This window comes from Corvus cornix, chromosome Z, assembly GCF_000738735.6.
Source record: "Corvus cornix cornix isolate S_Up_H32 chromosome Z, ASM73873v5, whole genome shotgun sequence".
NCBI lineage: Eukaryota > Metazoa > Chordata > Aves > Passeriformes > Corvidae > Corvus > Corvus cornix.
Window position 1 is genome coordinate 62,466,579 of NC_046357.1, and position 25,073 is coordinate 62,491,651.

The 25,073-nt window shown below is 38.2% G+C and overlaps 1 protein-coding gene across 1 annotated transcript in view; it reads right to left on the bottom strand.

The window, feature by feature from the left end:
- Positions 1-25,073, bottom strand: part of KDM4C (lysine demethylase 4C) — a 251,839-nt gene that overhangs the window by 121,598 nt on the left and 105,168 nt on the right. The window contains exon 9 of the mRNA XM_039567580.1: positions 1,919-2,112. Within this exon, the coding sequence (XP_039423514.1) occupies positions 1,919-2,112 (194 nt within the window). The remainder of the gene's footprint in view (positions 1-1,918; positions 2,113-25,073) is intronic.

The following is a 25,073-nucleotide window of genomic DNA, read 5'->3' on the forward strand; positions in this document are numbered from 1 at the left end:
TATTAGCTTAGCAAAGTGCATAAATCAGCCCATGTGTTCCTGTAATAAAACTTCCAATGTGATTATTAGAAAATCTTTTGCTTTACTCAGAACCAGCTACCCATAAGGGTACTACAAAATGAATTACTGCTGGTACAAGTGGGAATTTGCATTTACACTGTACAACAGATACAGGGAAACCCACTACAGGGAAAAATGGCATTCACCTAGTTAAACAACAGAATTACTCTCTCTGTGAGTCCAGGTTAGTATTATACATGTACTTATAAACTGGCTGTTCAGCTGCTTCACTGGTTGTCTTCAAGAAGTGATTCTACCTCACAAACTACCCTTACCCAGAACAAACTCGGTGTTCTATTTTCAGTAACAGTATTCCACTACAGTGCCAGTTGGTCTTTTACTTTACAAGTTGACTTTCCTATCCTTTCCTCAAAAAATACATTAACTTACAAAGAAAATGAGGAAGTTTAGTTTAAGACCAAGTTTTAAAAGCAACTACACCATAAAATTATTTGAAGAAGGAATAATATGTTAAAAAAATCAGTATTATCTCAAACTCAAAAAACTGCACTACACAAGTAAGTAGATACCAAAAGAACTGCCCACCTCTGGCTAGAAATTAAGTAGATCTTTTTTTAGATAATGAAGAAGAAAATCCATAAAGATCCTGTTAAGTAAGACAGGAAAGCACAACCGTACAAAAAATGTTTGTGCAATGCAAACAAAAACCATAATGCATCTCAAGAAAATAGCTACAGAACTGCTTTAATAGGTCAAAGCTTTTACAGTTTCAGTGACAAGCTGAGAAACTTTATCCTCTTAATTTTCTTAGTGGTGTGAGCACCACCAACTGAGACTTAGACCTTGTTATCATCTGCCACTGACCTGTGGTAGACAAAGACAGGTTTTGGCTGCAGCACTGCAAGAGCACAACAAATAGGCAGTGGCATCTCCTTAAAGTTAAATAGGAGGTGAGCGGTAAGACTGTTACTAGAGACTTCAAACAGCTGGAGGGATTCTGTCACAGCTTTTTGATAAGATTTTCCTGTTTAACCTTTACCTCAGCTCTTAGGAGTCTTCTCCCTTGTTTTTTGGTTGCAGTGATCACTAGAAACAATGGCAAGCATCCACACCTTGAAAATTTTACTGGAATAACTTTTACTAAAGAAAGATTTTAAATGCAACACTTGAATCCATTTTGTTGTTCTCCATAACCATTAACTTTAGCTACACACAACTTATAAGTTAAATTAATTTTTCACAATCACTCTAAAAAAAAAGACTGCCTTGTGTCCAAGTCCATCTTAATACAGAAAACAGAAAAAACATTTTCGTCTAATAAAAGTGAATTAAAACATGTGACATGGCTTAAGCCCAGCTGGAAGTTAAAATTCATGCAGCCATTCCTCTCCCTCCAGCCCCTCCAGTGAGAGACAGAGACACAGAGAGAGAGAGAGAGAAGACAGAGATTATGGGTTGAGATAGCAATTTACTGAAAACAGCAATGAAATAAGAAAATTAACAGAAACAGCAACAATACTAATAACAACAGTTTATATAAGCAGGTGACTACACACAAAATGCTCATTGAGTCCAATCAACCCAACCCGGAGCCATGAGGCTTTCCAAAACAAAAGGACATTATGGGCCCCCAGGCCCTGGCACACATTACACTCCCTCCCTTCTCAGAAATGAGAATCGCTTACTTCTGTGCCCCGGCAGTGACCCGTGTGTGATAGAGAACAATGTAGGCACACCCACGCAGCTCCAAGCCCCACCCCCTCACTGCTACTATGAGAAAATAAAATCTGTTGCGGCCAAAACTAAGACAGCATTAGAGGAAGTGGCCAAAAGAAAACAAAAAGGCATTGCCATCCTATTAAAGACAATTAAATAGACAGTAAAGAAACATAAATACCTCTGGGGAACGTTCTGTATTTTCCTTCTTCTCTGCAGCCAGATCTTTACTTCAGGCGTTGACTCAGGAGTTGGTTTTGTATGATCAATGGTATATAAATCCTTGCCCTGTTTCCACAGCTGGTATCTGTCTGGTTGAAACTTCCTCACAAAGACATCCATGGATATTGACACCATGTCTCTCCTACAAGTGCACTGCAAGACAAGAAAGGAATTTGTAAGTGATAAGTACTGGAATATGCCACAGTTTGCAGTTTTAAAAGTCCAGAACAGAAATTTCCACATGTAAAATCCAATTCTACTTTAATCAGTATTTTCCTCTTTCCATTGTCCTCAATTTTCAAGAGGAAAGGATTACTCAAGAGAAAACACTATCTGAACAAATGTGTCACAATAGGATTCCCAAAAGTACTTAAGGACACTCCATTGTTTCATTAACTCCTAAGGGTTAAAACCAAAAAGAAACTATAGCATTTCTTTCCACTCTATTAGCTGGTTTTGATAACTTTAAGCAAACTGCCATGCTGAATCCAGAGACTGCACACTCCAGAGACTGCAGACTCCTGAGACTGCACATCCAGAGACTGTTCAGAGGCAGTGACATCACAATTTTACTTATAAAAATAGCTCATATAGTATCCTGTTCACCCAAAGGTCTTTACAGGCATTTACAGTCCCAGCACCCAACTCTTCAAAACATAAATGCATACAAGTACCACATCAAGTTATAGTTTTGCCCATTTTTTTTCTACAAAGAGTAAAAAGGAAGCAAGAGAGGGGAGTATTATGTCTAAGGTCTGGAAGGGTGTGCTATATCCACGTAATCCGATCCACTGTACAGTGCAGACCCTAAAATCTCATGTAGTACTTTCCTCATCAACTTAAATCTAACCCCTGATTTTAATTCCCTAAAGAATTTTTGCATTGTTTTTCTTATGCATCTGAGTGGAATATTTTAGACGCATTTGAATAGAATCTTAATAGTCATGAAAATGCAAAGGAGCCTCCACTTGAAATACTGTAGATGCTGAGTCAATTTTTAGACTAAAGTCATTGTGCTCAATACTCAAAAATACTTAACAGTAGGAGACTATATTAAGTAAATCAATATGTCGACAGCAGATAAACTATCATAGTGGGTTAACCCTGGTTGACTGCCAGGTGTCCATAAACTTGTTCTCCCATTTCCCTTCCTCAGCAAGACGGGGAGAAAATAAGATGAAAAATGTCACAGGTTGAGATAAGGACAGGCAGATCACTGACGAATTACCATCTTTGACTTCTCTTGAGGAAATTCTATTAATTTAATGCCAATTAATAAGAGATTATGACTGAGAAATGTGAAAAAAACTAAAACCCTTCCCTCACACCCATTTTTTAAGGCTTTACTTCACTCCTGACTGCTGTCTGCAGGGATGTTTCTTTCACATATTCCTCACTCCTTTCTCCCACAGCTGCTGCAGAGTGATTTTTATTCATTCCAAATTCACTATCATATGAATGCCACCAGAGTCGCTGACAGGCTCAGCTTCATGCAGCAGTAGGTTCATTTTGGAGTCAGTTGCATTTGGCTCTGTCCAGTACGTGGACTCGTGATCTGTTCTGACATTAGCAACTCCTGAAGCAACCCTACACTACTAAAACCTTGCCACAAAACCTTAGCAAATTTTTTTCAAATTGAAAGCAAATTGATTGGCTAAAACATAGTCTTACATTAAAAAACTTTGGAAGAACTTTGCTATAGCTAAATAACTCCGCTAAAGCACAGAACTGAGACAGTACTTTGTTTCAGGTAAGAAGAGATGTATCGAAAAACCTGGTAAATGCATGGCCTGGCTTCATGGTTTACTACAACTAGTTTTATTACATTTTTTTAAACAAGCTGAAACACACAAAGGACTGAATGCAACTTTCCTACTAGCTAGGTTTCTGTGAAGTGAATGCAAATTTCTTTATCTACTATTTCCATCTATCATTTCTAGTTCACCCTTCTTCCTCTTGAAATTCATAAGATACATAATGAAAAAGCATCTGAGATGTGTTAAAAATGCTTGCTTTCCTTTCAATATGTCAACATTGATATGCTGCACACTCACAACACTGCCATCTAATGGAGGATGGAATGGAAAGAAGGAAAAAAAATTCAACACAGAAATTGTAATTTTATGCAGCTGCCTTTAATTATAGTTTTTATCCAAAATACGTCTGAATGCTCCCTTTTCAAACAATATGCATATACACACTTACATATACACTCTGAAAAAAACTCAAACATATTTGAAATAGTATGTTTCATTCAGAGAATCCTTGACTGATCACAAAGAACAGTAAAAAAAAAGCAATGAAGACACTTCTGTATACTGGAAACATGCACAGAAGTCCACAGTAATATTTTTAAATTTTAAAATTGGAATTTGCAACATAAACACAAGCAACAGTGGATTTTTCTCTCCCTTCAATGCACAAAATGTTTTCACATTTAAGCCCTGTTGCAACAGACCAATAAGAAACTATAGTTAAAGACAAAATTTTGCTGTTAAACACCAAGACTGCCAGTGCCTTGAGAGAAAATAATTACTTAAGTAAGCATTGATGCATTAAGGAAGAAAATACATGAAGAAATAAAATGTATTCTGTGATGGAATGATAATAAGATACTAAAAGACAAAATATATCACATCTAAATGGGACACAATTTCTGTCTTCAGTAATTTTCGATCAGTTTACACTTCATTTTAATAGAACTACTGCAAAAGAATTAACAAACCCAGGCAGGTATTAGAAATAGAGTAAAATTTTTTTTAAGTTTTAAAACTTTTAAAACACACTTTTGAATAAAAAGTAATGGAGTAACATCATGCTCAAAACTATCACTGCCTGAAAAAACAGAAGACAGGCTTCTAGGCACTGAAGGGTAGAAATACTTGGAAGTATCATATCAGACAACATGAGCAGGTATGTTCTGAAAATAATTTCTACTCCTATTTCCTTGAATGATTCAAGGAAAAAAAAAAAACAACCACCACAAACACAAAAACTGTTGCTCTGATAAATAATCTGGAGGATCTTTCATTCTTCTTGGTGGTGGTGGTGGGGTGGTGGTGATGGTTTTACTGGTTTTAATTCATTTCTCTTTTGACTGGCTTGTAGCTGGCAGTTATGTCGCTTACTGCTCCCAACTTGAAAAAGTGACGGAAACATTCTGTCTAAAATAAAACTAAATGTCCTGCTGTTGAAGAAGGCTCTCAGGACAACACAAAACTGGCATGTTCCTGTCTACTAAAGTACTCATAGCGATTTTTTTTTTTTTTTTAAAAACTTGTGATATTTTTTAAAGTAAATGCAAAATCAAAGCAGTTGGACTACCATGTAAAAGGCAGCTGATGTTGCCATCAATAAACGTCACAGCCTTTGTACTGGAAACAATCATTTTCTATATGCAATAGAATTAGTTTGATACTTTTCAATCAAAGGCTAGGATGAGAAGCAGAATACTTAAGAAAATTCTTACTATTAAATTCTTATTATTAACATCATCGGTGATACCACTACTGTGATTATTATTTATCCTGCCATAAATATAGAGCTTGAAGGTAAGCAGTTCAACTAAAATTTATTAGTAAGGGCAAACCTTTACAGAATGAATTGGAAGAAAAAAGTTTTAGCAGCTTTAACTAATTGGCATAAATATATGTGAGATATATTTGTGATATGAGAAAATCACCTAGGAGAAACAAACACAGCCAAAAGAATTTTTTCAAACACAAGCTGTTTGTGAATGCAAAAGAGAATAAATATTTTATAGTTTAAAAAAAATAAATAATTTCTTTTTTTTTTTGCATTTTGGACTCTGATTCAGGAAAATAATAAGGAATATACAACAAACTTCTAGACTTATACATATTAGACACAAACTTAAGCACATTCTAAAATACCTGAAGTACCTAAGAACAGTCATTATAAAACATTTTATTTCATTAGGAGCCAAGTGCACGACTTATGGGTCTTTCTAGCCTTTCATCATTAATATTTAATATTAACGATGAAAAGCTCTTTCATAACATGAATTACTGGATTTTTAAAACTAACATAAAAATACTCCATCTGTAGAGTATATCATATTTTGCTGCAACAGAAAGCAAATAGATGGTTTATTATTATTTGATTAGTAGTACCGGAGTAGTATTTCTTAGTGCCACAGTTTTAAGCATCGAAATGTATGTCCAGAGTCAAGTCTTTGTGATCTGCATTTTTATATTTTAGTTCAATGAAGTATACCTCTGATGTACCTTGTAAGATAAGAACGGATGTCTTTGTTCACAAAAGCACCTTCTCCACCAAAACATTAGCTGTTATACTACTTAGTGTGTTAAAATATTTAACACACAAAGCTTAAAATGTCTAAGGATTTTGAACATTTTGCACTAAGTATTGGATTTTGTTAACTAAAATGGGATTTTCATTATATCTGGAGCCTATTTTAGTTTAAAGCCTTCCAGCGTTCTAATTTGAAGAATAGTAGTACTTCATTAGGCTATCTTTTTTTCCTTCACTTACATAATCACATAATCATTTCAGAAAGAAAGCATCACCTAATTCACATTGCAACTGCACAATGTAGGTAAACTACACACCTGTGGAACATCATGTGGAGGCTACCAGTCACAGGAAACCATGGAAAGTTCTCTTCTTTGTAAAGAGAGAAAGGATTTTTACAAAACAGTTACAAAAGCAACAAATTAGCAGGATGAGGCAAGCATAAGGCTGATAACTTTCTTTACATTCTGTAAGTCTCAAACCACAAAGCATGTCCTAAAATTATTTAATCAAGCTATTTTTCAGTGATACTCCTTCCTAACTGATTATAATGACTAAAGCTTTCTTTAGAGAACAGTGGCAATGGCGTATGTATTGCAGACAAACATTTTAAATACTTTAGATTCTTCTTACCAGCTTCAACTACACACAATAGATTATTTCATGCACTATATCCCACTCTTGCAATACTTTAAATGAACCATGTCCAAACAATGTAAAAAATGCATTTTGACAGAAAACATTTTAAAGATGCCGTGACTGGAACTGCTTCCTGTGGACTACCTGTAGAAGTGCTTGATAGGTACTGTTTACTAGGAGGACAGGATTTAATAAATCTTGGTAACAGTAACTGTCCTTTGCTACAGAATCAGGCTGTAATGTATTTTCACACTAACCTTCTTGCAACTTGTAAGCGGTGTTGCAACTTTGATAGCAGTTAGCCATCTGTACGAGCATTGAGAAAGCAAGCTTTCCTTTGGTAAATCAAGGACACTACACTCCCCTGACTCATCCAGTCACACATAACAGAAACACAAATGCAAAACACCACTCTTTAAGGTCCTTTTTATATTATAGAAAAAAATTCCTACTAAATTCATTATTTGTATTCATATATGCATAAGCAAACAGTCGGAAATATTTTTTAAATGGTTTGATATTAAATACAAAATAGTGCCTTTTTTCCTTAATTCCTATTTCTAATTTATTTCACACTTACACATAATGCCACCTACACATTCCTACAAAAAAAGATTCAGTTTGTGTTATGTAGAATTTATTCTATCAGCATCAGCTGCCATTGCAAAAATGTGGTCATTTTACTCCCATTCTGTCAAAAGCTGGACAACAGTAACAGTGTGACAAGACACAACTAAAGGAACCTCATATTTTCTTAAATATTCCACCTCACAACCCTTCTTCCTCTTTATCCTTCACTGGTATCTTTAACGGCACTAATCTTACTACTTGAAAGATTAAGCCACTAGCTATCCAAGTTTTTTTCTTCAGTCCGCTTTCAGTCTGTATTTCTAGCCTGACTCCTTCTCCTCCTTCGCTCACATTCACTTCTCTGTCCACCCCTGATGCCTGTACAAAAGAAAGAGCCTTTACCTCTCTGCTTTGTGTCCTTCTCTTAGCTCTCTGTTCTTTCCTTTCTTAGTACCTTTGGACTTCACTTTCTCAGATCCATAAAATGACAGCTTCTCTTCCATGTCTTGAACTGCCTACCAATTCTTGTATTTTAAAATGGAATGATTCTGAACATGTGAAATTAGAATTTATTTTGAAGAAATTAATCTCTAGCTGCAGCAGACCAGAATTAACCAATTCTTTAATAGCTCCTAAAAGTAAGAAAACAGTCTGTGCAATTACATCTGTGTATATATATTTAAACGTATATATATAATTATAAACAATAATTTGTAGTTGTGCAATACCTAAAACTGACACATCACCATGTCACTTATCTTGTTCATACAAACATTACATTCATCATCATGGACTTACTAACAGAAAGTTTACTATCATCAAACATAAAAAAGAAATTCAGAAATGACCCAAGTACAGTAATTCTGATAAACTGCATTATTCTTAGCTCACTAATTACAGCCAAGAGAGAGATGTAACATACTGTAGGGTAAGAAGACAATGTAACAGAATACCTATTCCTTCTCTACTCTCAAGAAATCAAAAGAAAATCAATAGGATATCAATTTTAAAATTGTAATCTAAACATACCACCTGGGGAAAACCTCAAATTAGAACCTGACATATTGCAGATTAAAGGGGAAGACACACACCTCGTATAAGTAAATGGGCTGAGAAATAGGACTTTTTTTTTTTTTTTTTTGGATAGCTATTTATCAGTTAAAATAAACTGTTGCTCCACTGGATTATTTAAGGCCATTTTCTGGCACAATTAGTCTGTGTACCCTAATATCTCCAGTTAGTGTGACATAGCAACTCAAATTATTGTCGGGACTTTCAGAAGTCATTTTTAAATTCAGGTTTGGGTTTAACAATAATTGAAGATTAATGGCAATATAACCAGATGAGTATATGGAATTTTTTTCCCACGCAACGCAAATTTTTAGAGAGCTCCAAGTCTAGTTGCCACTATTAAAAACTATGGTTGCATTTACATATGGTAATGTTGACAGACCGATCACGCTGAAAACTGAAACACTATTATTGTATAAACCTTAGAATTGTTGGGCATTCCTCACTGTTGTCTTAAACACGACAGAAAATGGAGTAGTGACTTGTCCCTATATTAATAAAACTATAAATTATTTTTCAAGTTCAGAAAATATTTTTCTCTAAGTATTTGGAAAGTGTTCTAAAATTTCATTTCACATTTTTCTCAGGTTTCGCCTTTTAGCACCTAGTTCATTGTATTAACGGATGCTAAAGCCAGCAAATTAATATTATCAATGGTAAATCACAATACATAATGACTTCTGTCTGAGGGAAGGAAAAGAATGAAATTAAATTCCCAGCTAAGTCTCATGTGAAGCATGTAAAACTCCATCACATCCATTAAGTTTCTCTAAGGCATATGATACATTCTTGCAAAAGCTTGGCTAATTTTTTTCAGGACTTAGATGCCCAAAATTCATCACTCATGTATATCTTGTAGCTTCTGTAAATCCTGAGTCAAACAGCAGGATGAATTAACCAGTTTTCTTTATACATCAATAATCTCACTGCTTGAACTGGTAAGCATTATTCATAACTGAAAATTCACAGATGATAAGACTACAAAAATTAAGACCAGGCAGATTTATTCTAGATTTTCAATCTACTGAAATTTTTTTTTGACCAAAATGACTCTTCCGTCAAGTTTAAGGCACCTCATTTGTACTTTTGCTCAGCAAAATAGAAAAATATTTAGAAAACCTATATACCTTCCAATAAATAATGAAAAAAGGTGTAGTTTTAAACAACTTCCTTCCAAGAATTTCAGAATGCTTTGCAAATATTTGTGTTTCTTCGTCATAACACAGAAGAAACCAGACTAAAGAAAGGCTTATTTACGGTCACAAGGCAAGCCACCGTCAGCACTGACACTGGAATATATTCGACCTTCAGCTTCCTGCTCCAGATGTAAATCCTGATCTCTAGACTGAAGAGAGGAAAAAGCAATCATTTTTTCTGTTCTTAAAATATTTTTTTTCAAGACTCTCCCACCATTCAAATTCTATTAAAGAGTAAGAAAAACAAGAGCAGAAAAACATTAGTAAAAAAAATTATGGGGTCCTACAATGTATTTTAAAAGGTAATAAAACATCAAAAATTTTTAATAATTTGCAGCTATTTATGTAGCTTACCGCTTAACCAAAGATGGAAAGGAAAGAAACTAGCTATGTCATGTTCTACATAACATTACATTCTATTTATATCTAAACTAAGTAAGCAAAAAAGTACTGCGATATCAAAAAAAACCCTAAACAACAAAATTTAAACGAAACAAAAACAACAACAAACCACAACAAAAACACACACACACACAAAATAAAAAAAAAAAACCCAGAAAAACAAACCAAACCACGCTCAAAAATCCCATAGCTCCAGCCCTCAACAAAAAAGAGGCAAACCTGCCAGGAACAATGCAAAGAAAAAGAGTTTCTGTCAGTGTTAAGTACACCATGTGGCTGAGAACAGTGCTGTGTTGAGGCTGTTTTGAGACATTGGGAAGAGAGACTTTGTAACACAGGTTGTCCAGGTTTGAGAAGGTAGTAGAGGAAGAGAAAGTAGCACAAAATATCAGTAAGACAGAAACCGCAGAATCCTGTACAACTTTTTCCTCCAATAAATAAAAACTGCTTGTAAACCCCATTTTTCCAGTGAAGACACGGACACGCTCTTGCTATAAGCCATCTTGTAGGCCTATGAACTAAACTCCTCAAATGTTCCTATCAGGGTAGTGAAGTGGCAAGCTGAGCACAAAAACAGTAACAACATTTAAGAATGAAATCTACTCACAACAAAACATAATGGCTACTATCTCGGAACACTAGGTTCAACTATTAAAGCTGCTCAAATATACAAACTGCGAAAATAGGAATCAAAGAAGTGAAACCACAGCATTATGTATTTCACCTACCACACAGAGAAAAGAGTAACTAAACCAAACAAAAATTCATTGAATGAAGTATGCATTCAAAACAGAGTGAAACTACCCCTAGACATTTTTGGAAGAAATAGAGTACGTTTCTGTTGACTAAAGCTCTCGAACAAAAAACCAGACACACTGATGGGAAGCGAAGTCCCTTTTAGCAAGCCCTGGGTTATCAACAAATACATCATTGTCACTGAAGATCCTAGAGAAACATCTGCCACCAGTCATGGAAAATTGAACTCATTCCTAAAAAATATGAGTTTCCAACCAACAAATATGATAGACAAACAGAAAAGCTCAATGTAAATAGAGACTGCATTCAATTTAAACTCTAATGAAAAAAAATGACAGACCATTCAAAGCAACAGAATTTCTTTTCACTCAAGCAAAGAAAGAAACAAAGGAAAAATTATATTAACAATGCAGGCTTTTCCCTTCCCTCCTTTTTGTCAAATAGGTTTTTTTTAAATCACTCACCCTGAGTTCCTCTCATAAAGCTTTCATGAAAATGTATTTAAATCATCCTTATTATTAACTGTCACCAAGCTACTGTAGTGCTGCATGCTACCTGGAGTCCTACAATCTTTAACATTAGATCTTTATTGCAAAAGATGTGCTTTAATTTTAAATGAGCTAAGACAAATTTGCTGCCTCAATGTAAAGTTCTGCAGGACACAGGAAACAACCTTTATCACCAGTTAGTTAGTAGGTTAAAAATGCCTTGTCTCAAACAGGATTTACATTTAGATGGACAAATTTTAGTACTTCTTAACACAAAATGCACAACTTTCTTAGTGAAGAGAGTCTCACTCATCAAAAGATTGCATTTTCAATATGTATATATTTATATATATATACTTATCTATATAAAATATACTAGAGAACAATTGCTTTGTTTCACCCTGCAGAGAATATGACTGAATCCCAAACTCCTTCACCATTCTGCCTTTGAGAAGAATGAAAATTAAGTTCTACATTCCTGTTCTTTCCTCTGGTCTCCCTTGAAGGAAAAGATAGTATTTCCCTCTTCATTGTACCTTTTAACCTAGACATTCTTACTATTGCCTCATCACTTGTGTTTTCCAAAACTAATTTTCTTTTAACGATTTTATTTAAATGGCTGGAGAAAGGGGCCAACAGGAACCTCATGCAGTAACAAAGGAGACTCCAAACACTGCACCTGGGGAGGAATAACCCCATGAACCAACACTGGCTTGGCCAGAAAGGCCCAGGAAGAACACGGGCCAGCAGTGACTGCCCCAGTGCCCCGCCAGGGTCACTGGGAGTGCTGCCAGGCGGACAGGGAGGGATCCCGCCCTCTCCCCTGCCTGGTGAGGCCACACCTGGAGTGCTGTGCCCAGCTCTGGGCTCTCCAGCCCAGGAGACATGAGGAGCTACTGGCGAGAGCCCAGGGAAGGGCCACAAACACGGTGAAGGAACTGGAGTGTCTGTCCTATGAGGGAAAGCTGAGAGAGCTCGGACAGTTCTCCCTGGAGAAGGCACAGCAGCACCAGACACACCACAGGACAAACTGGGGGGTTTAAGGCCACCAAAAGACGTCTGACAGCTGTGGAGCGGGGGCTTTCCCCCTCTGGGATGTTTGTCGCGCTCACCAGGCCGGGTGCCACAGGCTCCTGAACCTGCACACTTGGCCCAGTGTGAGGGCTTCAGCAGGACCCTGGCCCTGCACTGGCAGTGCCCCACGGCACCGCTGAGGGCTCCCAGCCACTTCCTCCTTCCCCGACCGCCTCCTGCAGGTACCCTGTGCCAGCTGAGTCCCACTGGCCGGGCGGGAGCAGTGTGGAAGGGAGGTTTCTCCTGCAATGGGGGCAGCGTGCCTGGGGGGAGCGGAGGGGGGAGGCACCTGTTGGAGGCAGCTGAGGGGCCGGTCGGCCACTTTCCAGTCACCTGCACGGAGACCTTCGGGAGGCCCCTGTCTCCCCTCCCTGCCCCACAGGGAGACCTTCGGGAGGCCCCTGTCTCCTCTCCCCTCTCTGCCCTGCATTGAGACCCTTCGGGAGGCCCCTGTCTCCCCTCCGTGCCCTGGGGCCCCCCTCTGCTGCCCGGGTCCTGGCGCCAGAGAAGCTCCGGCACTCCGCCCGTCTCTCGGCAGCACATGGCGCCCGGTGCCGAGGAGGCTCTGCAGGACAGCGGCTCCGCCACGGCGGCCGGGCTGTGCCCCATCTGCCTGGACGACGTGGACGACGCGGCCCACGTGGACACCTGCCTGCACACCTTCTGCTTCGGCTGCATCCGGCAGTGGGCTGCCGTGCGCGCCGCCTGCCCGCTCTGCCGCCAGCGCTTCGGCCGCATCCTGCACGCGGTCCGGGCGGACGACGACTACCAGGAGTACGTGCTCGGCCCGGCCGGCTGCCGGCAGAGCGCCGCGGCCGCGCCCAGGGTGCGCGGCACATCCCCGCACTGGCGCTACCAGCTGCGCCCCCGGCCCCGCAGCGATCCCGCTGCCGGGAGAAGGGGGCCGCCGGCGGAGGGCCGAGGGAGAGATCCGAGGACCTCTGACACCTCTGCCTGATAGGCTGCGCTCGAGCGGCCCTGCCGGGGGACCTGCCATCCTCTGGGAGCGCGGCCTGCGGCCTTCACGCGCTTGGAATGAATATCCAGCAGCTTTCCAGAGTGCGCGTCTCTCAAAACCACTTGGTATATTGCATGTGAACACACTAATTAGGGGGAGGTGTTACTTTATCTCTGCCTCTCTTTTTCAATACTATTATTATTAGTCATAATAGTATTGTTATTTTTTAAATTATTAAAGTGTTCTTAAACCCAAGGTTTAATCTTGTCTTTCCAATTTTGATGCTACAAAATTTTGATGCTACAGGGGGCGGCAAGTGGCTGCACGGAACTTAGTTGCTGGCTCGGGTTCTCCACTTCGTTGTGCTGGTGCTGGAAAATCACTGGCTTTGTGGACACTGAACAAAGATCCAGAAGCTTTTCAGAGCATGATTATCTCAAAATCAAAGAAAGCCACTGCAGGCAATGCTTTCCAGCAGTGTCTCATCAATGTAGGAAAACAAAAGGGCAGAATGTCTGGAATGTGCTGTGAACTTTATATAAATGCTGCGACAGAGCCCCTTTCACTCTTACTCCCCAAGCCTTCCCTCTCCAAGCACCAGAGCATGGCTGTCCAAGCCCTGTGGCCATCAGCCAGGATGCCTGACCTGAAGCAAAGCCAAGTCCACAGATACAGGCCATGCTGACAACCCTCTCCCTCCTGGTGCCTCCACACCCAAATGAATTCGGTCATCCCCCTGTCAGAGCCCTCTGAGCCTTCCTCCGACACGTCTGTACAGCAGCAGCCCAACTCCTCCAGCCCCAAACCCCACGGCCATGGCTGGAAGGCAGGAGAGGGCTGGATTCAGGCTTCACAAAAGATACTGCTGGGGACCATCTGCTGACCTGCACACCTCAGCTTGGCGTTTTTTGGAGAGCAAAGCTCTAAACTCCAAGCATCCCGGGGCTTTGGGAGCCACCCAGGAAGCAAACTGCCATGCAAGCCAAGCATATCTCTGCCGTGGGCCAAAACATGGGCTTCTCACCCCTCTCCACCTCCCAGTCTTACTGGGCCCATCCCAGTCCCCCACTTTGAATCCTTTCCCCAGATACACCAGCACCAGGCTTGAACATTTCCACAAGCTCTGCAACAGTCCCCTCTTGCAGTGTTGGGGCAGCCCCACAGACTCTTGTCCCACATCCCACATGGGTCCCCAGCCCTGCTGGCAGAGAGTCCCCACAGCCAGTGAGGCCCCGGAGCTGCATTCCTGTGGGAGCCATCTCAGCTTGGCAGGGAAGGGCCTGGGGACATCAACCTGCGAATGGCACTGGTGGTGTGTCCTGCAGCCAAAAGGCCAAGAGCCTCCTGGGGGGCACTGGGTGTGCTGCCAGCAAGACAGCCCTCTCCCCTGCCTGGTGAGGCCACACCTGGAGTGCTGTGCCCAGCTCTGGGCTCTCCAGCCCAGGAGACATGAGGAGCTACTGGAGAGAGCCCAGGGAAGGGCCACAAACACGTTGAAGGAACTGGAGTCTGTCCCCTTTGAGAAAAAGCTGACAGAGCTGGGATGGTTCAGCCTGGAGAAGAGAAGGTGCATGAGGATCTCATAACTGTTTGTAAACACCAGATGCAGGGAGTAAAGAAGAGGGAGCTTGACTCCTCTTGATGGAGCCTAGTGACAGAACAGGACACAATGGACACACAGGGAAATGCACTGCATTTCATTAAATTCCATTTAAGCATGAAATTAAACTTTTTCACTGTGGCAGTGGGCTTAGACTGGGCAATTGTCCATATATTTCATCACCATCACTGGCCTTCAGTACCCTGAAGAAAATGGAAGCAGAAGGTAATTTTTTCTCTGCCACCTCCTAGGTGTACTCAGTTGTGCAGAATTAACCTGTCAAAATAAGGCAAGACCAACTAGTGGACCCTGTACACTTCTAACAACAGCTATGATGAAGTTATCACTGATTACCTCCTATAAAATATGGATGAAAAATGCAGTTCTTGGATGGCAAGCTAAATGTATAAATGAAAGTCTTGACACAAGATGATGACCAGCATTCCTCTTAATTCAGATAATTTACCATGCCCCAGGACTGGGAAAATAAACATTACTTCACTGTGTTTTACTGCACTTAAATTTTTCAGAGAACAGTAAAAACAAAACACACTAACTCTGCAGCAATATCAGAAAAGTCTATTTAACTTGTTTATATATTCATCAGCTTATAAAAGAGAATGAGAGGCAAACTAAGTATCAGCAAGTGTTACAATAGGTAAGAATGCATACGAAACTGATCTGAGGAGCTCAGTGTGGGGCATGCAGGCTCATCATTGTGTAAGAAACTGAAAACCATTTACTAGGGTACCAGAACTCCTTGCCATGTTTTTTGGTTTAATTTATTTTATTAAACCAGTCTATAACAGGAATTGTCTCAATCCATTACTCTTTGTCTTACTAGTGAAGCTAGTATCTTCAAATACCAGTATAACTTGGAATAAAAGCAATTAGTTGTCATTACCCTATTCAGAGGTAGGCTAGATGGTGAAATTACTGATTCAAGAAGTATCTTGTAGCATCAAACACTGCACTGACAATAAAAAATATGCACATTTGGGAGGAAAAAAAAAGCAAAAAACAAACTTTTTCTGATTTTTTTTCTGAGATTCACGTTGTTCTGCATTAGATAGGACCAATACAGAACAAGAAAAAAGTACGGAACAGGAAATACAGGAAAATGAAAGATGTTCAGTATTGCAGAGCATTATTACCCTATAGAGTGTGACACAAAGAGAATTTCAGAACCAAAACCTCTGTTAATCTATGTAAAAGAAGAGATGGCCACATACATCCATGGTCTTTCTCCCACACTCCTACATCCAAGCAGATCCTCAAGCCATCCTCCAAAGCTGGGAAGGTAGTATGACCAGAGATATGTGTGGTTGCAAAGCATACAAGTATCACCACTTCCTTGATGATGGTGACTGCACCATTAACATGTTTATACCAACTTCTATACACTGACACCACCACAACTCCTTGGCATAAGGTGGTTGGGAACATACGTGTTCAGACAGTTTTGTCTTCATCAGTAAACAGTTATGGATCACTCTTAACATGCCAAGTGTTCTTACACTAAAACCTCTTTCACTATGTTTTAGTATTTTTAACTCTGCATACAATTAAACTAGCTGGCAAACTTTTTAAAACACCTTCCTCTTATGGGTAGGGCAAAAGGCTGTATAAATGGAGACAGAAGGGTTACAGACTTCTCTAGAAAGAGTTAAAATGCAGTGAGGATTTGCCAGAAATGCCGATCTTACGCAGCATACAGATTCAAAAGGCATCACACTTGCAACAAAATTATGACAACTTTGCTCTTACTGAACAGTATGCTTACTTTTAGCTCTTTTCCTTTTTTATTAACCAGAGCACAACAAAAAATATGTGTCATTTTATCATTATTCCTTTTGGGTGGTTGTAAAAGATAAAAGGATCGTTTGAAATCTATATGCCTTCTTTCAACAATTACTTTCTTAAGTAATCAGAATTGCCATCAGCCAATTGTTCCTTATGTTTTGACACAAGATCAGGATTCTGCTTGTGAGAGCAACAATATGATGTGCTGCTTATTCAATTTTCCTGCCAAACTAATAGGAGATCTTTTCCCACAACACTGCAAGAAAATAAAGAATTTCTCTAGTCATAAGGTCTAATGAAAGTAATGAAACTTCTGTAGGAAAAACCAAAAATTTGGCTAGCTTCGTGTGAGTTAGGCCCCAAAAAGGATAATTAGTTCATTAAGAGTAACTGACTTTTTAAAGACACTCAGATGATCAGATTTACCTCTTCATAAGCAGTTTATCTAGGATATTAAATATCAGTATTTTTAACAAAGGATTTTGAAAGAGTGTACAACCCTAAATACTGCATTTCCAAAGCTGCCAGATCCTTAAGAATATTTTAATCAGATAGACACAACACATTATACATGGGTTTCACATTAGTGTGATTCTTACTTGAAAACTATAACATGTATTCTTTTACTGATTTTTAGTCCATTTAAAAAATATTTTTATCCTACCTGAAATAAATAAAAGTGGTATTGAAATTTAAAGTCTTTAACTTCAAAAAATATCTTATTTGCATTTCATGCAAAATAATATTATATTACATACCTTTCCCTCTGAGAAACCTCTACAGGAGGGTTGATTTGGCAGGGACAGAATTGGTAAGAGTGAACAAACGGTCCTGTATGATATCCCAGTTGCCTTTTAATCTGTGATAAGTCTACTAACCACAGAGAACATGCCAAAACAGTGAAAGAGATTTCTGCACCAACTCTGTATTAACTTCCACCTGTTCAATACATTTCTATGAAATGTTCTATGCCCACTTGCAGCTAGCCTGAAGTCTATCATTAAACAAGCAATATCAGATCGGGAGGCTGGCAGGCAGTGAAGACCGATCTTAGATAATTCAATCTCATTCTAGCCAATTGTAGTTCTGGTTTAAACAAACACCACATCTGTATGTTCTATGCAGTGACACTCTCCCCCTCCCCCCCCCCACCTAAAAAAAAGGCTGTAAATAAAGAAGTGCAAAAGGAAATCACTATATGCAGTTCTTTTATTTATGCCTTGAAAAATGCCTTTCTATTGTGATCTATTAACTGTCAAGAAGATAACTAACAAATATGTTCTACATTCATAAATAGTTCTCGGGGGGGGAGGGGGAAGGAAAGAAAAACAAACAAAAAATGTCAAGCAGTACCTTTCCATTAAGAAATGCAAAGCCATTTTTCCTGGCTGTTTGACACAGTAAATTGAAGAAGGAAAATAAGAATTAAAAGAAGAGTAAAAAGGATCAATAAGAAATAGTATTGACTATTGACTAATTCTACATTAAATACAATTTATATAGATTCAGTACAGCAAAACTAAAATACTGACATCAAATCTGCTCTTAAAGACTTTCACTAAAAAAGTTTTCTATGCAACCACATAATTAAACCATTCCTATCAGAGAACTACCTTAACTCAAAGCAGAAAAATCAGAATTTGTTACACATTTCCATCATTTCACTAGATCTTTTCCTGGCTTGCTGCATGTCTAAAAAGCCAACAACAATTCAATTAAAGAAAACAATAGTTTACATTCTGTAATAGTTTCAATTAAGAACTGCAACTTGAGAAACAGAATTGAGTTCAATTTCCATGCAATGTCCAAATTTCCAGGTATTTCCACTCCACTTTGGAAAGTTGATGAAGGAAGGGAAATCCTCAACTGCAAAGCCTAAAATAGAAGATCTGCCATCTTGATGGTCAATTGTGCACGTTCAAAAATAAAGTGATGCTCCCTTGCAGACTTTCATAAATTTAGGTAATACATATATAATATGTTCTGATTTGCAGAAGCTTTCTCTCCTCAGATCTGGCATTCTAACATGAATACACTTCATATTGCCCTCATTGAATCATCGCTGTCATTTCATTCGGGCAAAAGCCGTAATTATGTCCTTGTGTTTTTCTGACAAAAGTGAAGTCTGATGTTAAGTCACATCAGCAAGGCCAACAGGAGAAGAAATGAAACTCCAGAAAGCATAGAACTGCATATGTAAAAATCTTCAACAAAGGATGGAAATGACCACAGAATTTTTATTTTTCTCCCAGTTTTATTCCTGTTAAACATATGTAAATGTTGTAAGTCCAAATCCTAGAAAATACTATTTAGAAGTTTTGTGTTCAGCAGGGTCTCTGAATACTTAATAGGGTTATTTTTTATTTATATTGCATGTGATAAGACCAAATTAGATCATTAAATTTTAACATTCCATGGAGGAATGATAATGGTTTTCTGGTGATGTCAGAATAGTTAGTATACAACTTCTGCGTTTACTTTTCCAGTGTGATCAGCATCTTATTTTATTGCACAGATGTCACTCTACCGAATTATTATCAGATTGTTCCATCTTTAAGTAGATAATTCTATGCCATATGTTTTGTAGAAATTAAGATTCTTGCACTGGTACGTACCATATTGCTCTCTCCTACTAAATACAGTTAGAGAATTAACACTTAATAGACACACGCAGTGAACACTAAACCTGCCACTGGGAAGGACGTGACACAAGAAGGGGAACATTACTTGATGTTCTTTTCAACTGTAACCAACCTATTGGAAAAGAACTAGCAACTTAAACTCAAGACTTGTACATCATGAAATTGCATCAGGAAAGATAGAAGGACTCAGAATTAATGCATTTTAATTCATCGATAAGTTGCCCCTATCTTCTGAGAAAATACAAAGATTTTTCGGCTTCTGTTGACCAAGGGTGGAAACTGAGGATGCACCATGACTTGCAGAATCAGAAGTTTTGTGAACATAGGTATCTTAAGGGAAAGTAAAACTGGGCTCAAGAGAGTCACAAACAGAAGAAAAATTAAGTTAAACAAAAAACAATTATTGCTGCCTGGGTCAGGAACACTGTATTCATCCAACTTAATCAAAAGCATGTGTGAAGTATTTGTACTGCAGGCCAAAAATGTAGTAAGATGACCTTTCTAAAACTGGATGCTCATCTTCCTGAAATCATTTTTCTCTGAAACATTTACTCAGCAAATAATATACCTGCTACCCTTTATGCTAAAAAGACAAAATGACCCTTTCCAATTTCTTCACTACTGCAGACAAATATAGAAGGCATTGGGATGGATTTATTATATGCTGTCTTCTTCAAGGACAACATTCCTATGGAAGATGTCGACTGCAGTAAACAGAGAAGCTAAAAAACCCTTCTAAAAGTTCACATTCTTCATATAGTATCAAGTTAAATGAAACATCCTCCAACAGAGGCCTGCAATTACCACAGGAATTCCCACAAATGAGCTCTTTTGTTATGTACCTACCAAATGAGGTCTGGATTGTGAGGTTCATTTCCTTCTAATGTTTATTTCTTTCAGGCTGATTACGGAGGAAATAGAAAAAAAAAAAAGAGATACCAAGAAGTATATTTCAAGTACAAGAAGCTATCTGTTTTTCCTATTTTTCTAGGCACAGGTTTTAACCAGGTTGAAATTTTATTAATGCTCCATTTATGGCAATCTTAACAAGCAAAATTCCAATTTCAAGTAAGTAAGTGGTTCTAGTGACAAAATGAAAGCAGAATCAAGATGTCTATTTCTACTGCACAAGAAGCAAACAATTTATTTTATGCCCTTTCTTGTCCTTCTGCTTTTGAACTCAGCATTGACCTCTAGAAAAAGATATGCCAAATTCATTCCTATTATATGGGTTTTCAGTTCTGATTAATAGCCATAGAATTACATGTATGCCCTGTGTCTTTCTCCTTATTTGACCTACCCAGCTGCCCACTCTAATATTAAGAAGAGAAAAAAAAAAAATTTTTTTATCATATTCTAAACTGTTTTTACAGACCCCAATCTGGAAGTTCACTTCCACTAGGCATAAAAATTTAATTGTGATGCTAGCTTAAATACATTCATAGATTTCATAAGTGTTTTTTTCATATTTGTACTGGGATTAACATACTTGCAAGGATAATGTTTCAAAACCCACCAGGTCCACAACAGAGGTAACAGGATTTGGTTACCCACAACTCAAGTACATTTTGGTATCCTAGATCCAGCCTATATGGAGACAACCAGAAAGCTAAAACACATTTATAAATAAAATTGTAGTTTGTTTTTCAATCCAACTTCTGTACCTTTGCTGTCTCTCTCTGTGCTGACTCTGCTCTTTTCAATAAACAAAGGGTGTTTTTTTGTATTCGCTTTCAAAAAAGATTCTTTCCTTCCTGTCAACAACTTCTTGAATTAACTTTTTTGGAACACAAATGTTCAGAATTTTATAGTCTTTCAGGTGAGTTTTACTGTGGTCTTCTACAATGCCAGTGACACTTCTATATCACTGCTACTACTACAAAAAAATTGTTACTGATACTATCTACAAGTCCATTTCTTCAATTGAACAATATCCTGTAATGTTCACACAGTCATCAGCTACATAGGCCCTAGGTCTTGGTCATTTCTAAGAGATGAGGTCCCAGCTGTCACCAGAGGTCCATCTTTTTACATCACTGAACAAACAAATGAAATTTAGGTGTTGACACTGTGCTGGCTTGCATACTTCTGCCAGAAGCTGTGCCAGATCACTCTCCTGTCACAACAATATCACTTAGGCCTGAAGTGACATTTTTCTCCACATTTGAGAAGAGACACCTAGGGGGTGACAGGTTTGCATAACTGAGAGAGAACAATTTAGTAAGAAGACACCTCCCCCGCCATGGTTTCAGCATTTTAAAATGGTGGTAATTAATTTCTTCATCAAACACAATATATCATAATCATTCTAAAATATGCATAACACCAAACAAAAAATTACCAATGAGTCAGTCCCATTACCACCACTCCACACTTTTGTAGGTCCATTTTTCATTCATAGCTTGAATACTTGTGCTCAAGGCTTCCTGCCCTTCCAGCTAACTTCATCTGCATCCTGTTACTCAAAAAATTTTATTTGTTCAAGTACAATTTCTAGATTTCTGGGAAACCTAAGTTTCTCCAAACTTGGAAAAGTGGCAACTATTTTACATTTGAATAAAATGATAAACAGATAGTAGATTTCTAATAATTACACGCAAACCAATCTGTATCAATCATCTCTGCTTCAGCTAAAAAGACTCTTCCCCTGATGTAACCTGAAAGTTCATGATTCCTTGCTAGCCAAAAGAGGAAACAAAACTTAAACCTGTAACTGGGCTCAAACATAACTGCCAGCCATCTGCAGGCCCTTGTTTCAGAATCTGTGACCAGTAATTCATGCAGCCTTTCACACCTCTTTTATGAAAAACAATGTTTAAACAATGTTTAAACAATGACTGTCCACAGATATCTGTTTTGCACAAGTCTAGTCCAGATGCCTAAGATCATGTGTGCAGTCTCAATCTCTTTATCTGCCTGTTCTTCTGCAAATAATTCTCATTGTCCTGACAATACTACTTTTCTAATCATTTCAATTGTCTGAATTAATGTCTTCAAGCCACTGCAAGAAAATACATCATTATGAGCTAGGCTTGGAATAAATGTTTTCTCAATTAAGAGGGTGTGCATTGTTTCTTACCCAGACAACTGGGAGAGTCAGTTACTGCACGTAACAATAGCCTTATTGTAGCTTCTTTTACATGCTTGCTATTGAATTACTGTATCACATATACAGCAACACAGTCATGTGGACCATAAAATGGTACCATGCTACTCTGCATGTTTTGAACTCCTCAGTTCAAGCATAAACTAAAGCCACTCCTACTTTCAAGCCATACACTCTGTTTAAACACTTTCTTCTCTCCTCACATGAAATACACAGTGATGTGCAGGTGCACACTGTTTATAGCACTACCATTAACCAGGTGATGCACATTATAAGAGTTACCAGGTGATGGAAAAACTTTAACATTGTTTACAGGTCAACGCCACCAGTTAACTTCTGTGATTTTACTATAAAACAGGTAATCCTCCACAGACGAATTGTCTCCACAGGACTTTGATGGCAATTTTGAAATCAAAACAAGATTTCAAACTAACAGGGAGTAAGGGTGATGTGTATTTAAATATATCATATTCTCAACAATGTCAAAAATACTTTCTATCTGTCAAGAATGGTCTTTTCCAGTTTACAGATATTAATTTTCAATTGATTAGAAAGCTGACAGTGCGTTTTAATATACTAGAAATTATGTTCTTTCTTAGAAACTCAACTACGAGTTAATTACTCAATTAATTATATTTACAATTAGTTACATTACTTTAATCCATGGTCCCAGTTACAGAAGAAAATTAAAGAATTTGAGTAACTTGCACCAGAGAATCACTCTGGATTGGACAAGCTACAGAAAACTTTGACAATATGTAATTTATAGTGTAACACAATATAAACTAAAAGGGAAATTCCAATATTTTCAAAAGTCATATTCCATATGGCCCTTCTGTGCCTGTGTCTTGGTCTCAAATGGCAAAAGAATCTTCTGTTAATCACTGCTTCAAAGATAAGCAGTTTGACACAAAGTATGGCTAGGAACTAGTTTAAACTCCCAACTATGAAAATGTTCTTAGAAACGGAAGACAGACACACAGAATACTGATTAAAAAACATAGACCAAAGACATTTGTACTTCCTTCCAACCCTAAATGCTCAAACTTATTTAAAGTCACTTAGAAATTTCCAGGTAATATTTTCTGTTTCAGGAAGCCATCAGTCCATCACCCAAAGGGGGCTAAATACACACAAATGACAAACTAACCTCCTCTTAAGTATGACTGAGGAAGATGTCATCTTACTTCTTCAGTGAAAGTGAATGGTGCTGCTCAGAGAATACAATTATTTTCTTAAACACGCCTAATGGTACTTGTAACTCAGTCTCTAATAATTTTTAATAAGGTAAAATAAATTTATAATATTGGATATATAATAAAAGTTGATCACCTACTCAAAATAATTTTTCATGAGTTAGCACAAAATAACATCGCTTGTACATACACCACCAAATACTGGCAAAAAAAGAGAGGTAAGGTTATCAGCATGAAATATTTGATTGATCTCCTATATATTAAAAAATCTGATATTCTGCGCACCTAATTTTGTAGGGCATGGCAACACTCTTAATGGACACTGTTAGAGTTTGCTAATTAACACAGATTGAGGAAAATACAATATAGTAGTCATGTTTTACTGCCCCCAGTTTAAGACATCTAACAACAACAAAAACAAACCTACCAACAAACAAACAAACAAAAAAGACAACCAAAAATAAAAATAAGAATCACCCTCACACCTGCCCCTACTCGCCCACCCCCTTTCTTCACTTTGGAAGACTAATTTCTTTTTTGCACCTTTTGCATAGATCACACCTAGATAACTGTGTCCAGTTCCCTCCCTTTAAGAAAAATGCAGATACAAAGGAGTTCAGCAGAGGTTCAAGGCAGTCAGAGAAAAGAGCATGAGGAGACTGAGATGAGCAAATCTAGCATGGAAAATTCTTCAGGGGGAAACCAACACCACCTCTCTGCTACTTGATACCAAGAGAACAGAGTAAGAGTGGTGGATCACAAAAGGGCAAGAGACAGCGATCATTCATTGAAATACAAGTGGTGGAGTTGGGAAATAAGAAAAATTTTTCTCCAGGTACAGACTGGCCTCAGTGGAACTAGGGCCCTGAAGTATTCTTTGATCCTATGAAACATACAAAATAGCTGACAACTTCATCTATGTATCTTTACATGCCAGGCTTGTATCAGTGCCTGAAAACAATAAACATATGCTGAAAATGGTAACTTCCATAAGGTTTAAAAGCCAGTAAAGTTTCCCCATCAGTGATTACTGAAGGCAAATTTTGGAACTCTTTAGTTATGGTACACATTAACCTTTATAAATTCCACTAGTTAGCAAAAGAAGACAAATTAAAGAGATTGGTTATATTCCAAGGTAAAATGCAAGAATGATTGTTTAACAAATCCATAAGCTTAAAGAGTTGCATATTCTCAGAGAAAGAAGTAGGAAATACTTTTGCCATAATACTGATAAAGGGTCAAATCACAAAAAGCAAAAAAGAACCCAGGAAAACTCAGCAGGCCTAGTTAGAATACTTCACTTGACTTCTGAGCACCAGGTCTGAGGGTTTCTCCTCA